Source organism: Paroedura picta, chromosome 2 (genome assembly GCF_049243985.1).
Source record: "Paroedura picta isolate Pp20150507F chromosome 2, Ppicta_v3.0, whole genome shotgun sequence".
Classification (NCBI taxonomy): Eukaryota; Metazoa; Chordata; class Lepidosauria; order Squamata; family Gekkonidae; genus Paroedura; species Paroedura picta.
The window spans coordinates 90,134,520-90,150,028 of NC_135370.1; the positions used below are offsets into that span (position 1 = coordinate 90,134,520).

Sequence of the window (15,509 nt, forward strand, 5' to 3'; positions counted from 1 at the left end):
GGGACCTGAATATCTTCCTCCATCGCCTGTGTCCCCTGTTCTTCATCCATCAAAAACTCACCTTCTGGATCGCTCACAGACGATCCTGAGGACATAGGTAAATTATAGCATATCTTTCTAGCCGCCTTGGTGGGAACGGACTGAGGAACCTGCTCATAGTGAACAGAATGCGATGGGGAATAATATTGAACAGGAGGATGCAGCATCCTAGGCGGTAAAGGTACAGAAGGCACATTTAAAGCAGACCTTTGCTGATAAAACGAATTCATTTCGTTTCTTAACATACACTTCATAAAATTGAACATTTCAGAGGACATGCCAGCAGGCAGCCCTTCACTCACATTTGTAGGTCTGTCTCCAGAAGAAGTGCCAGGCTATGGGTGTCCCAGAGAGCCAACAGAGGTTTGGGATTCACCTTGTATTATAGAGCTCGTGCAGTCATTTCGGCATTCAGCCACTAGGGGGACTCCTTCCCCCACGTGCAACTCAGAGCTCTGCACATGGCTGCCCTCGAGGCCAAAGCTCCCTGCAGAGCTAATCATGACGCTCTGGAGCTTGTTTGTTTAGGCAGAACGCCTCTGCTAGCCCGTTCACACTTCTCTCCACGCAGCCTTTTGGCTGTTTTGCAAGTAGCCTTCCTAGGCTTATCGGGCTGCTCCTGGGCTGCCACGGTCAGTAAGGTTCCCGATGGAACGCAGTCTGCCGGGCCCGTAGCTCCACCGGCAGCTCCATGCGTGCCTGGGAGATCAGACTCCAACAAATAATCATCTTGAAAAACACTTGTTGCCATTCTGAACAGTAAATAAATTTCCTATTAATCTAACTTTTAAACTTTAAACTCTAACCTGGTAACATTAACTATGAACTGGGAGGGAAAGATACAGAGGAAAAGAAGTAGAAGGATTTTAGTATAGAAATTCCAACTAACAGTCTTAATCTAGCTTCTATAAAAAAAAAGGTGAAGAGCTAATGCTCACACAACCGCACTCCCTGCAGGCAGGAGAAAAACTGAAGATGAGGGTGGTTCTACCAGGGAGACAGGAAGAGGAAGTAAATTTAAGGCCTGCCTCCCTAGCACCAGCGGTGAGAACCACCCATCAAGGATGGAGTCCTAGAACCAGGGGAGAACTACCTGTAGATGCTATGAGTGAAGTACATGATGCTTCAAAGATTTTACAAAGGGCCTGTTCAATTCTTCTATCACATAGGTATCTAGGAAGTCTGGGTGGGAGAGAAGAGGGAGGGACCAGGGAGAAGGTCAGGCAAGCGATAGGTAAGGGGATGAGGACAGGGGGCAATGGGGGGAAGTTTGTGTATGTGCCTGAGGGGGGAGGGACAAGAAGCCCCAGAGCAGGTGTGTTATTAGCAGTCTATGGATGATGGTTTTTACAAAGTATTTATAAGTTTTAGAGTTTTTTTTTCTTGCAAATTCTTTTGTAAGTCTATCAAAAGCAATATATACATTAAATAAACACGGCATGCAGGCATCTTTAACCCCAGGAATCCCCTGTCCGTGATCCTGTTAGTAGCAGCTACCATTGTCATGGAAAGTTCATGAACAGGAACATGTTCTTGAACCGAAACATGGATAAGCTGTCAGCTATTGCTGTAAACCAAAATGTACACAGAAGCGACATCTTGGATGGTCTAAAAAGCCTAGTTATGAGAAGATGGACAACAGACAAAACAGCTAGTCCTAAATTTGCTGGATATGCATCAAGACTTGGGAGTACAAAAAGTTGTGCAAGACTTCTAATGATCAGAGAGTGAGCATTTACCACTCTTATGTTTTTATCCCTCCTTAAACAGCAATTCTTCAAATATCCAGGCATTCCCCTGCATTATATAATTATTTCTGCAAATCTTGAATCTGATGCGCATTGGTGCAGAAAGTATATGAAATTAAATCCCAAAAGGTTCTATGAGGATTGTGATGCCTCCACATGCCCCAAGCGAGTTGAAGAGAACGGCCGATACAAAGTAGTGCAACAACAGAGAAACTGACAAAGGTCTTCATCTTTCACAACTTTAATAGAATATTCTAACTATTCTGTACAAATTGAAAACACTGTATTAAGTTACAAATGTATAAGGTAAGGCTAGAGCACTCTCTACACGCCTGGTAACAGCATTCACACAGTTGCTAGTACTGAACTTTTACCAGAAGCTGGCATTGTTTGCTTAAAGAAATCTGAACCTGCAATTTTGAACAGATTTTTGAAGGATTTCTGAGCTGCAGAAACCATGGAAGTGTGCAACAGAACAATCTGAGTATAGCAAATAATGACTATAAACTCACCAAGATTTGAATTTATGAATTTCCAATTCAATGACTTCCTCATTGTGTGGGTCTCCTTACTCGTGATACATTCTTGCCCTGCAACCCACCATGAATCACTGAGCTATGAGGCCTGTCCTAGGAGCACTCCTTTTCCCATTTTGATATCCAAAGCAACCGTTGTTTGAGCAGATTCTGAGTTTTCCTTGTACAATTATTCATATTTTATAAACAGGAAAAATATTCTTCAAGTATATGTAAAACTATTAAAAGTCTACTTCAAAGTACTTACAAAAGAATAAATAAAGTGAACAACAAAGTATTTCAAATACCACCACCTCCTTTGAAGAAGACACAAGAAACGTTACTTCAAATTTAACTGCCTGATGGCAATATTTTAAGCTGCTTGCAAGTGTATGTCTGATTGACAGGTTGCAGGAAGTGTTATTTTTAAAGGGATTTGGGGTGAGCAGAAATCATATTGCCTTATTTCAGTGACAGTATTTCATTCATTTAATATATTCTCATGTGCACCATTCCACAATATTTAGAAAAAAATTACTTTGAAGCCAGGACAATTTCTTTGAATGGCAAAGTAGGGGTTAAAAAAAATTGGAACGCCTATTGAGACAATTAAGCTACAGTGTACCAAAGGCTGTAGAGTGTGCTTTAATTAAACCTCATATTTCTCAAATGCATTAAGTTGCCACTGTACAAGTTAAGCAAAAATAAGAAAAAAGTTAGTGAAAATCATGCATTTGAAAACAATTTAATTTTAAGCATTGTTAATAAGATTGTGCTGCAGCAATGGAATATCCTGAACTGCAGGCCAGGCATCCAAATATTTGTTACAGGTTCTTCAAATATCACTGTGGAGTGGTATTTCCTTATTGTTGTTTGCACTCAGCAGGCTGGCTGGCATCTTTCTGTTTGGAAAGGAAAAGAAAAACAGGAAGTTTACATAACTGGTACCCAAGTGTAACAAAATGCTTATATTTCACTTTCTAAAGCTACAGCAAGACAACATGGAAATGTAAGGTAGTTATCACAAAAGTTAATATTCCCAATTAGGTTAAGCAGTTCATGTTAATTTAACATGAGTTAACACTGTTTTAATAGTCCTGTTTCTCACAAATGATGAGTAAAAGCCTTGAAACCCAACAGTAAGGCACACACCAGCTTACACACAAAACAGAATGTGGCACACTTCTCAAAACAGATAGGCTAGCAACTGTTTTTAGTTCCCTAACACTGATACTTACTTTTATTCAAAAGAGCTCAAGACCCTGCTACAATCCGGTCTGTTTCTGGTCAGCCCAAGCCTGCTTAAAATTCCAAAACGTTTTCAAGCACCATCAGACTATTCCATAGGCTGAGGACTGCTCATCTAATTTGTTAAATTCCAGCCCCACATTTAAGAAGGGAAGTGTGGTTTAAGACAGTAGACTCATGAAGGGTTCTCATTCTTTAGCTCAAAGAAAACTTCCCCACCTTTCCTCCTATCAACAAAGCCATAGCAAAATTCATAAATTCATTGAGTTGGAAGGAGCCATACAGGCCATCAATTCCAACCCCCTGATCAACGCAGGATCAGCCTAAACCATTCCTGGCAAGTCTTTGTCCAGCTGCTGCTTGAATTCTGCCTAGGCAGCCGATTCCACTCCTAAACTATTCATAATATATAAAAACATGTTATATTCTAATAGCAAAGTCAAAATATCTTTGGATACTTCAGTCCAGTGACTGGAGCAATGAACAGGCAAGAGAGCTTTCTACAAACAGGAAAGGGTCTTAGATTTGCATAAAATGTGAGATCTGGTGGAGGCGGAAGAACTGGGAAACTAAAACAAAAACAAAAAAGTACCTGTAACTTTAAAAGACTGATTCCTCAATGGCTCTTCCAAGCTTGATTCTGACATTAAAAGGCAAGCTGAGGGCACAGGGTCATATTTTATCCTTTGAGAGAAGAATCTTTTGAGGCCAACAAGGGCTGCCAGCTGCAGGTTAGGAAATTCCTCAAGATTTTGTGGTGGAAGCTGAAGAGGGCAAAGGCTTCAACCAGATATAATGCCTGAGTCAACCCTCCAAAGAAGCCACTTTGTCCAGGGAGACAGAGCTGTTGTCTGGAGTTCAGCTGTAATTCTGTGGGATCACCAGGCCCTACCTGGAATTTGGCAACCTTAGGTGAGGTAGCACCTTCTGAATGACTTAATACCATCTTTCATGAGTCAACGAGGTATGGCTGCTTGCTACTGTTCAACAGCAGCCACCCTATGAAAGCCAGTGTGATGCAGCAGTTAAAGCTTCAGAGAAGGTTCTGCAGGACACATCAGGCTCAGATCCTCATCTTGCTGGGGAGGCTGACTGGGTGATTGTACACCAGGCACATACTGTCAGCTTAGCCTACCTTCCAGGTTGTTGTGCAAACAAAAAGGAAGAGAAAATAATATAAGCTGCTTTGGTCCCTACTATGGAAAAAGACTGTAGTTTCCATAGGCAGAGGCTGTGGAGAAGTGTGAGAAGATGGAAAGAAGGCAGATAACCGCATGTTGGCTGTTGTTTGGAAAGGAGACTGAGTTGCCAACTCCAAGCTGGGAAATGGCAAGGGATTTGAGAGGTGGGGCCTGGGAAGGATGGGGTTTGAAGAAGGGGGGGACATCAGGCATGTGCAATGCTATACAGCCCACCCTCCAAAGCAGACATTCCCTCCAGTCACCTGGAATGACAGTTGCTCTTCAGATGGCCGATATCAGTTCCCTTGGAGAAAACGACTGCTTTGGAGGGTGGCGTCTCTGACACCCTACTAGGAAATTCTACCAGCTACACCTCATTGCCTGTCATAGAGGGCTGCTGTTGGACAGTAGCAAGAAGCCGGGCCTAGTTCAATCATGCAAAACAGGCTTGATAACACCCAGAGTTCTCAGAGTTCGTTTACAGGCCCAGGTTGGTCAATTGCCAGGTGGGTATCCCAGAATTACAACTGAACTCCAACTGAACAACAACTGAAATCTGTCCCTCTGGAGAAAATGACTGCTTCAAAGGGCACTGTATTCAGCTAAGGCAGCCTTTTCCAACCTTCTGACTGTGGAAGAACCCCTGAAAATTTTTTTAGCCTTCGAGGAACCCTGAAAGTGGTGACATGGCCCTTCAGAAACGTGAACGAGCTACTCAATCGATCATTTGCTGTTTCCATTGTTAAGAAAGAGACTAGGCCTGTAGAGCAACAGGGAAGTGTGCTCCAGTGACATCTAGTGATATCAGCGGCCATCCAAACTTTTGGAAAAGGCAGCATAACCCTGGGGGAGTGAGAACCCTGGTTGGGAATCCCTGAGCTAAGGCCTCTCTCAACTTCCTCTTCTTCAAACTGGACATGCCAAGTCCTTTAGCCTTCCCTTGTCCAGTTAGTCTCCAAGTCCCATCTTCATCCTCCTCCTATGCATCCAATCCATTCTGTCCACATCCTTTTGTGAAGTGAGGCCTCCAAAACTGCACACAGTATTCCAGTTATGCTTCTGCTGATACACCCCAAAACTGTATTAGCCTTTTTTGCCAATGTATCTCACTGACTGCTCATATTTAGTTTACAGTCCACCCATACCCCATGATCTTGCTCACACACACTGCTACCCAGTTGATGGTGTACGGTATTATCCCAGATTTTAAGGCAAAGTAGAGCTATACTGTAACATGTTTTAGGCTTACAAGAGTGGCCAGCAAAAGACAAAGACTGGCTCCCAACAGACTTATTAGAAGGATACCCTGACCATGTCCCTAGCAAAGGACAGTACTAAACTGGGAAAAACCTAGAACTGAAGTAATTTTAAAAGTCTCTCCCATTGTCTTCACCTCAAAGATAATAGATTAGAAGATATTTTTACTATTTATAGGGACTACCAATGTAGGTTCCCCTAATTTCTAAAGTTTTCAACACAGTATCGAAGTAACATTTGTAATTCCTCAATAGTAAGAAACTAAGCATAGGCAAGACAATCTGAAAATTAATGCATTTTGTACACAGTGTACCCAAGGACTTGAAGGAGCCATATGATTCCCCCTCCTCCACTATTTCCTCTTTTCCTTTCCTGAATTCACCCCCCTTTTCCCACTTTATTATCTCCTTCCCACACCACCAGTCAACCTACTTCTACCTGCTGTCTATCCTTCCTTCCCTTGTCACCTTCCCTCTCACCAGATAAATTCTGGCCAAGTTGTGTAGTGCTGGTTGAGCTGGTCCAGTTGCATGGTGGGGAACCTCACTTTTTCCTTGCATACCCCCCTTACACTACTTCCGCTTTCCTGCCTCCTGCCAACTCCCATACCCTCACCTTTTCCTGCTTCCTTCTCTCCTTCTATCTACCAACCATCTTAATATGAAATTAACAACCACACTGATTTCAGTGGGGTGGCTACAGTTGCAAGCAGCCAGGACTGGGTGAGTCATGCAAGCTGTATGGGCCTTGGCCCCAATGAGTCCTCTCTCAAAGGCCCAAACTACCCTAGAATGGGCCTCTCCCATCGGCCTGCTTTCTTCAAGGGTTAAATATTACTGTGGCTGCCTATTAGCAGCCATGAAGGGCATATACAAGTGCTTCTTTTTTATTTTCGGGAATTTTAATACCCTATGTATTTGTTGTTTGATTTCAGGTTTTTCTGATAAGTTGAAGCTTTTGTCAAGTTTATAGAAAAATCTGCCTTGTCTACCTGTGGCCTCAATATCCTAACACCAGTAGAATTATAAAGACATACAGGCATTGTACACTGAAGTGCCTTTAGGCATTTCTCCAAATAACATTATAGTTAGATCCAGAATAGTAAATTAAATCGATCAATTAATTCAAGCCATCAGTGTAATGAAAGGCAATAATTACCCACTCAAAATACAAGTGTATCTGGGGATGATGCCCGATCTTCAAACTATTTTCTGTATTCTCTGCCTGTGAAGGTCAGGGTTTAAAATGCTTTTTAAACTGAAGTACTGCTGTGCAGTTTGACCAGAGCCATATCTCACTCAACTTTCTGTTATCATAGCACCCATGGGGTCTTCTTAACAGCCCACACTGGATAGTGACACTTCCCTTACACAGATACTGGGGGGGGGGGGGGGGGGGCGGCAGACCTTTTCTTCCTTACAGGCAGTCTGCTAACTCAAAACAAATTCTCACCTGCAAAGATAAATTTAACAGACTCTGCAACAAATCAGAGTTGCTGGTTTTCACAAGGATGTACACTGAGATGGCAAAGTGTATCAACATGGCTATGTGTGGATTTGCTCCTTTTAAGCAGGGCAAACACTGGAGTGGCAGTGGAAAGCTGCTCCATGCCAGGTGGTGATTTCTGGGATGGCTATGAACTCAGAAGACACTGACGTGCTCTGTTCTTCTGGCTCTTCTTTGGAGGAGCGGGGGGTGTATTCCATTACAGGTCATACAATATAATCATCCAAAGGCTCTTGTACTCTGCATGCCACACCCAATGGAATCTTTCAATAATTTACAGGAACAGTTATCATGAGTCCCATCCTGGTCCCCATGAGTTCCTAGCTTCTAATTAAGCTCCAAGACTATTTTCGGTCTACAGGAAGTGACTCTAGTCAGAACAGGACAGCAAATCTAACCCCCAGAACGAAGAATAGTATTATCTCCTTCAAAAGGGACCACCTGATTGGCTTTGCATGAGCATGCAAAGGTGAATGTGATTATAACAAGACTGACAGAACTCTGAGGAAAGTGTTGCTATTGCCTTCTCCATGAGTTAAGTCAGGAAAGAAGAGTTTGTCATGAATAGGCAGGCCACAGGTGACTGGCAACCTCTTGCCAATTACCTGTGCTCCCTGTTCCACAGGGCAGTGGGAGAAAAATGATGATGGGGGAGTGAAATGGTATCTGTGAAATACTTTATTGTCACTCCTAGCTACATAACCATAAATGATGTGTTTCTGTGTTTCAGAAGACTCTAGGATTAATTGAAACAATTAATTTTACCACAGTTACAAGTGAATCCCAGAGCTGCCCACTTATGATCATACAGCTGAAAGTGAACTGACAGATGCTATTCAGGTGAGAGGCTATCATTTCCTGAGTACTGCTAGCCCTTGGCTGGCAATTTTACTCATAGAATAGGCCCATGTCAGGCTAATACGACTTAAGATCCCCAAATAACTTTACATTATTAAGCTAGGAAACTTGTTTGGTTAGGTTGCATAGCTTGTTGTGCTGTTCAAAATTTGGCTAGCAGCCTCCTGTGTGTCTGAAATCCCTTCCTGCTTTCCATGCATCTTTTTAAGTAAAAACAGCCTAAGCTGTCATCAGACCACTTAGGTACAAAAGGACTGGGTTCTGTGTATGTCAGCTCTCAACTGAGACAGTCTGAATGTTTAGCTGAGAGGCAAATGTGCATGCCTGAGGCAGAAGCAGTCCTGTCAAATCCAGCCTAAGATCTCTAAGTGACAGGCATGGAAACAGCTATCCACTGAAGGTGTGGGACTACTCTGTGTCAGGGCAAGCAAAAACCAAGCAGTGTCAGTGAGGCTGTGGAAGCAGGGTCCCCTTTCTTTCCCTGCCATTTCTCCTGAACCACTATGACAAATAGGAACCACAGAAGTGAGAAGAACAAATTCCACGGTACATACCACATCATATTTAATTACTTGTTAAAATATTACACTGACTATTAGCTAAAGGTTCAGTTCCTTAAAGCAGCGGTCCGCAAGCTTCTGCTTGCTGTGGACCGCTGCAGCGAAGTGGTGGGAGAGGGCGGCCCGGGGGCCCACGCAGGGGCGGCAGCCCCAGCGCAAACACGTGTGCGTGGCAGTCCGCGCAAGCGCGTTTGCGCCGCCACAATGCCGGCGGCCGCGGCTTCCCCTCCCAGCCCCTCCGGGCCGCGAGCAAATTGGCCGCTAAAGCTAAAGCAGCCGATTAGCTTGCGTCTTGGCAAGCGTCACTTCCCTCCCCTCCCGAAGCGAGAAGCTTGCCGGACCGCGAGCTAATCGGCCTCTCCCATCGGCCTGCTTTCTTCAAGGGTTAAATATTACTGTGGCTGCCTATTAGCAGCCATGAAGGGCATATACAAGTGCTTCTTTTTTATTTTCTGGAATTTTAATACCCTATGTATTTGTTGTTTGATTTCAGGTTTTTCTGATAAGTTGAAGCTTTTGTCAAGTTTATAGAAAAATCTGCCTTGTCTACCTGTGGCCTCAATATCCTAACACCAGTAGAATTATAAAGACATACAGGCATTGTACACTGACGTGCCTTTAGGCATTTCTCCAAATAACATTATAGTTAGATCCCCTCCGGGCCGCGAGCAAATTGGCCGCTAAAGCTAAAGCAGCCGATTAGCTTGCGGCTTGGCAAGCGTCTCGTCCCTCCCCTCCCAAAGCGAGAAGCTTGCCGGGCCGCGAGCTAATCGGCCGCTTTGGCGGCCAATTTGCTCGCGGCCTGGCGAGCTTCTCGCTCCGGGGGGGGGGGGGGGAGAAGGAGCCGCGGCCCACGGATTGGGGACCACTGCCTTAAAGGGACATCACAGAATATGAACTAAGCTACACCAGAGTTAGATCAGTATTACTGGGCTGCTAGCATAGTAGGACACTTAAATGTCCAGGCAATAAGAAGATTTGTTTCTTGCCTCTCATTTTAAATGCAATATGATTATGTGGATAAATGTGCAATTTTTTTTAAGAAGCAAGTAAGCACTACAATCAGAAAATCCATCAATGCTAAAAACTAACATACAAACGAAACCAGAGACTGTTCTTTTGGAATTAATGGATAAAGAACTTGAAAAAAAGACATGGAACTTTGAAGGCTATCCACCCAAAGATGGATGACCACCATCTCCCGAGGAAGCCTGTTCCACTAAGAAACCGCTCTGTCATGAACTTCTTCATAATGTTTAGACAGAATTTCTTTTGAATTAATTTCATCCCATTGGTTCTGGTCTATCCCTCCAGGGCAAGAGAGAACAACTCTGCTCCATCCTTTATATGGCACCCTTTTAAATACTTGAACATGTTTATCAGATCCCCTCTCAATCGTCTCCTCTCCTGGCTAAATAGACAAAGCTCCCCCAACCTTTCCTCATATGTTTTGGTCTCCAAACCCCTCACCATCTTTGTTGCCCTCCTCTGGACACGCTCCAGTTTGTCTACATCTCTCTTCAACTGGGGTGCCCAAAACTGAACACAGTACTCGAAGGGAGGCCGAACCAGAGCAGAGTACAGCGGTACCATCACCTCCTGTGATCTGGACACAGTACTCTGTTTGATACAGCCTAAAATCCTATTTGCCTTTTTAGCCATCAATCACACTGCTGACTCATGTTCAATGTATGGTCTACTAAGACTCCTAGATCCTTTTTGCACACACTACAGCCAAGACAAGTCTCCCCCTTCCTATATTGGTGTATATAACTAAGTATAATTAAAGAACCCTTTTTTGCTATGTTTAGCACTTATTGCTAGCCTAAGCTCATATTGAGCTTTGGCTTTTCTAACACACTCCCTACAATCATTGGTTATTTGTTTATACTCATCCTTGGTAATAAGGCTTTTCTTCCATTTCCTAAATTACTCTTTTTTATTCCTGAAATCATTTGACAGCTGCTTACGGAGCCACCTTGGCTTCCTTAAGCTCATTCTACCTTTTCTTCTCAAGGGATTTATTTGTGATTGAGACTTCAATATTTCACTTTTAAGAAACTTCCAGCCCTCTTGGACTCCCATCTCTTTAAGTCTTTCTTACCATGGGACTCTACCCAACATATCTTTAAGTCTGCTAAAAGACAACATGTATATTTGTTGCTAACCGGAAAACTCTAGCAGACTTTTTGCGTGATATGGGGGGAAATGAACAATAGTATATAGTTTTAAAGATGAAGTTTATAGAAAAAGGAAGGATATTATTTTCTGACATCGCTAGTTCAGAAAGAAAGAAAGAAAGAAAGAAAGAAAGAAAGAAAGAAAGAAAGAAAGAAAGAAAGAAAGAAAGAAAGAAAGAAAGAAAGAAAGAAAGAAAGAAAGAAAGAAAGAAAGAAAGAAAGAAAGAAAGAAAGAAAGAAAGAAAGAAAGAAAGAAAGCCATTCTTGACAATCAACGACAATACACTTGTAGTAACATGAAAATACTAAGTTGGAATGTGGCTGGCTGGAAGACCAAACATCTTTTTCCAGAAGCCAACTCTTTTTTTATCTACCTTTGATGATATTATTTGATTACAAGATACTTGGTAACTTAGTACAGCTATAACTTTCCCATGATATATTACTTTCTCAAAGTTACCGAACTGTTGCCAAATAACCCAATAGGCCAGCCAGAGTTATGCTTTTAAAAAAAATGTTTCACAAAATGAATACCGGAGATAGAAATTACCCCTCCCCCCCATCCCTAAATACTTTTCTGCTATTATATAGCTAAAAAAAGTAACTGCCAAATGGACCAGCAAGCCACTGTGCATAAAAGAATGCAACAGAAAGCAAAACCATCCAGTTTGACCTTCAATGGACTCTACATCTCACATAACATTTGCAGTTTATCTCCACAATTAAAAATTAATACAATGATCACCAAGTGATTTCTTTGTTTCCTGACTAAAAAGAAGGCACTGGCAAACCACCCAGTATTGAGGGAAGGCACTGGCAAACCACCCCATATTGAGTCTGCCATGAAAACGCTAGCGGGCGTCACCCCAAGGTGCTTGCACAGGGGATATCTTTACCTTTACCAGTATCATTTCAAATTTTCATACCTGTAGGAGGCATTATCTATTCTGTAGCTGTGTTGATCTGAAGCAGCAGAACAGAACAAAGGTTGACTCCAGTGGCAACTTTAAGTCCAACTACCCTACCCACACTAACTTGGCAGTAAGCACCACTGAACTTACTGGCATACATGTTTAGGATCATAGTAAACACTGCATCCTTCAAGACAGAGCCATATGGCAGAACAAACGGGGCCAAAGAACAATAAAATGGAAAAAAAGATTGAGTCCAGGGGCACCTTAAAGACCAACAAAGTTTTATTCAAAGTAGAAGCTTTTGAGTGCATGCGCACATAGTCAGATATGGGGGAAAAGGTCCACTTTAAAATTTGTCAGCAAACAGGCATTTCTCACAAAGTCAAATAATTAAAGCCCTTTTCAGCACAAGAGAGGTATTTTTGAATGAATCTAAATCTTCCCATGAGCCTCTTGTGGCGCAGAGTGGTAAGGCAGCAGACATGCAGTCTGAAAGCTCTGCCCATGAGGCTGGGAGTTCAGTCCCAGCAGCCGGCTCAAGGTTGACTCAGCCTTCCATCCTTCCGAGGTCAGTAAAATGAGCACCCAGCTTGCTGGAAGGTAAACGGTAATGACTGGGGAAGGCACTGGCAAACCACCCCATATTGAGTCTGCCATGAAAACGCCAGACGGCGTCATCCCAAGGGTCAGACATGACCTGGTGCTTGCACAGGGGATACCTTTACCTTTAAATCTTCCCATTCTTTCTTTTATAATTTCATGGGGAGGGAAGAAAATATATATCTATGTACTCACAGGAACTGCAGATCATGACATCATATTGCAACCCAACTTCTAGGAGAAGAAAGCTAAGTAAGAAGAACAAATCCAGGGGGTGCAGCTTTCCTCCACTCCTAATCAGGTTCCAGTTAACTCTTTACTAGCCATTTTATTGCACTTTCTTTTGCTGATTCAGAGGGAAACAATTGACAAAGCATACTTTAAGGAAATCCTTCAACACAAACAGAGATCATCTGAACAAATACCTTGGGGGAGCAGTTATCCTGCCCCCAGCACATGAGCATAACTTTATGCCAATATAAGGTTACTGACTGACTTGAGCATACCACTTTTTTCAGTCCCTAGATGCTGGAATAGAAAGCAGAGCACTATGACAGAAGCAAGACGAGACGGCAGCACCTGAAGGAAAGCACTTGCTCATGAGCAGACCTCTAGACAGCTCACTTTCCAAGCCAGAACAGAGGCTTCAGTCAGCAAGGAAGAAGGCAGACTGGGCAGCTGCAGGAGGAGACAGTGGGGTGCTGGAAACGCGTGTGCACGGTGGCGTGTGCGCATGCGCACAACAATCAAGGGGGCATGGAGGCAGCCATTGCCATGGTTCCGCCGCCTCCGCCCACCGCCGCTCGCCACTGCGGTGGCGGGCAACCTGGTGACCCCAGGGAAGAAGAAGAGTTAGTTCTTATATGCCGCTTTTCTCTATCCAAAGGAGGCTCAAAGCGCCTTACAGTTGCCTTCTGTTTCCTCTCCCCACAACAGACACCCTGTGAAAGAGCCCTGATATCACTGTTCAGCCATAATTCTTCTTATTTTATGTACAAGTCATGCCTTTGTCAATATTAGAAGCAATCAAGGTCCTTTATGCCAGCGGTCCCCAAACCCCAGTCCGGGGACCCGTACCGGTTCGTGGATCAGTCAGTACTGGGCCGCAGCTCCTCCTCGTCCTCCTCCCCGGCTGCTGCCTCAGGGGCTGCCCTGCCACTCTGCCGCCAGTTCACCTTTGGTACTCTCCGGTGGCTGCCATGTCTGGGGCTCTCCCTTGGCATGGCACTGCGCAGCTGCTGCCGGCAGCGCCCTCAGTGGGCAGCGGGAAGTCAGGGACGCTGGCAGGAAAGCAAGCAGAGCAGGGGCCCAGGCGGCGTTGGTGTCTTTCAGCAAAAGACTACCCCCCCCCCCTTGGGCCTCAGTAAAATTGTCCCCAGTGATAAAAAGCTTGGGGACCACTGCTTTATGCCATGCCATCCATTCTATTTAGTACTCAAAATGAATAAAAAAGTAAATTTCTACACAAGATACAAAACAAATCATCAATAAAAAACCGCCAGGTAAATAAAACTAACAGACTATACTGCAGATAGAAGAAGGTAGCAGCACAGTGCCAGAGTCCACACATATTCACAGCTCTAAGGTTATTTAGAACAGGCAAATTTTAACAGCACATCAGGAGACAGCAAGCAAAAGTATTTTATATTCTGGAGGCAATGCTTAAGAAGATCCAGTCCCACATGCCCAACGATCTTCCCTAGGAGAAAACACTTTTACAAAACAGGGACCCATTAACTGATTGTGGTTTCTATGTTCATACACACAGAAAGAACCATTAGATCAGTGGTCACCAACCTTTATTAGGCTGGGGACCGGCAGGGCATCGGGCCGCGCCCACGCGGGCCACGGCCACGTTTCGGGCCGCGCCCGCGAGCCGCGCCCGCAGATCGGGCCGCGCGGGCACGGCCTGCACGGGCGCGGCCCAGCCCTGATTCCCTCTCCCCGCCCTCCCGCAGTAAGTAGTAGGGAAGTTTTTTACTGCGGGGGGGCGGGGAGAGGGAGCCGCAGCCCGGCGCCATGGCCTTCGCGGCCCGGCGCCGGGCCGCGGCCCGCAGGTTGGGGACCACTGCATTAGATTACCTGTTTTTAGGCCATTCGGAACTTGACAAATCAAAACCAGCATCTTGAACTGGTACCAGAAAACCAGAAGCTAATGAAGTTGACACAGTATTGGCCTTGAATACTTCTAATAGTGGGTTCCTGTTAAGGTTGTAACCATTTTAAAGCAAGTGAAACTTCCAGGCATTTGCCATGCAGAAAACATTACAAAATACTAATTGGAATGTTACATCAGCACTTGTAACTGTGGCCCAATCTGCTATAAAAATAAGCTGCAGTTGGTGGACTATGCTGACCAGATGAAATCACTCCTAGCTATTTCTGCAATCTGCTACTCCAACAACAGTGACAGAACCAGGAATGCCCCCAAAATTGTAAGCCTAATACTTCAGTAATGACTGCAATTTTAGGCAGAAGAGGTCACATCTTATCTCAAGTCAGCTGTACCCTAACTCACATTACTTCCATCATCTTAAGTTTGATTGCACGCATTCATCCCTCCAGTTACTGATTCAGGGTTTCCAGTGCTCCCTGTAATTAGATGGAAAGGATAGAGTTGAGTGTCGTATGCAAATCGATGACACTGAACACCAAGTCTGCCAGTGGCTACCCCCAGGATTTTAAAAGTAGACACATAAGAGAAAATCATTGCACGTTCCATAAACAAACAACTAAGAGGTAAGTAGGGGCTTTAGAGACAGTAGAGGATGGCTAAACAAAGTTCCTGCCTCCCACTCTGGCCAGACAGTTCAGAAGGACAACCAGGCAACTGCATAAATAAACAAAACAAAAAACTTAACATTTCCAGTACTTTTGACCAGGGACTTCTAATGGAAGTTGAG

At 44.0% G+C, this 15,509-nt stretch overlaps 1 protein-coding gene across 4 annotated transcripts in view; it reads right to left on the reverse strand.

Moving 5' to 3' along the window:
• Window positions 1–2,012: 2,012 nt before the first annotated feature.
• The window catches only part of NAP1L4 (nucleosome assembly protein 1 like 4), a 45,619-nt gene continuing 32,122 nt past the window's right edge, over window positions 2,013–15,509 (reverse strand). For 2 of the 4 annotated variants that reach the window (XR_013228285.1, XM_077321540.1), the window contains 2 exons: window positions 15,125–15,198; window positions 2,013–3,204 (listed from right to left, as the gene is read on the reverse strand). Coding sequence is in view for 2 of the 4 variants with exons in the window: in XM_077321540.1 (XP_077177655.1) it covers window positions 15,172–15,198 (27 nt within the window). In the remaining 2 variants the exon portion in view is untranslated. The remainder of the gene's footprint in view (window positions 3,205–15,124; window positions 15,199–15,509) is intronic. The other 2 variants (XM_077321542.1, XM_077321539.1) reach the window with 1 other exon arrangement.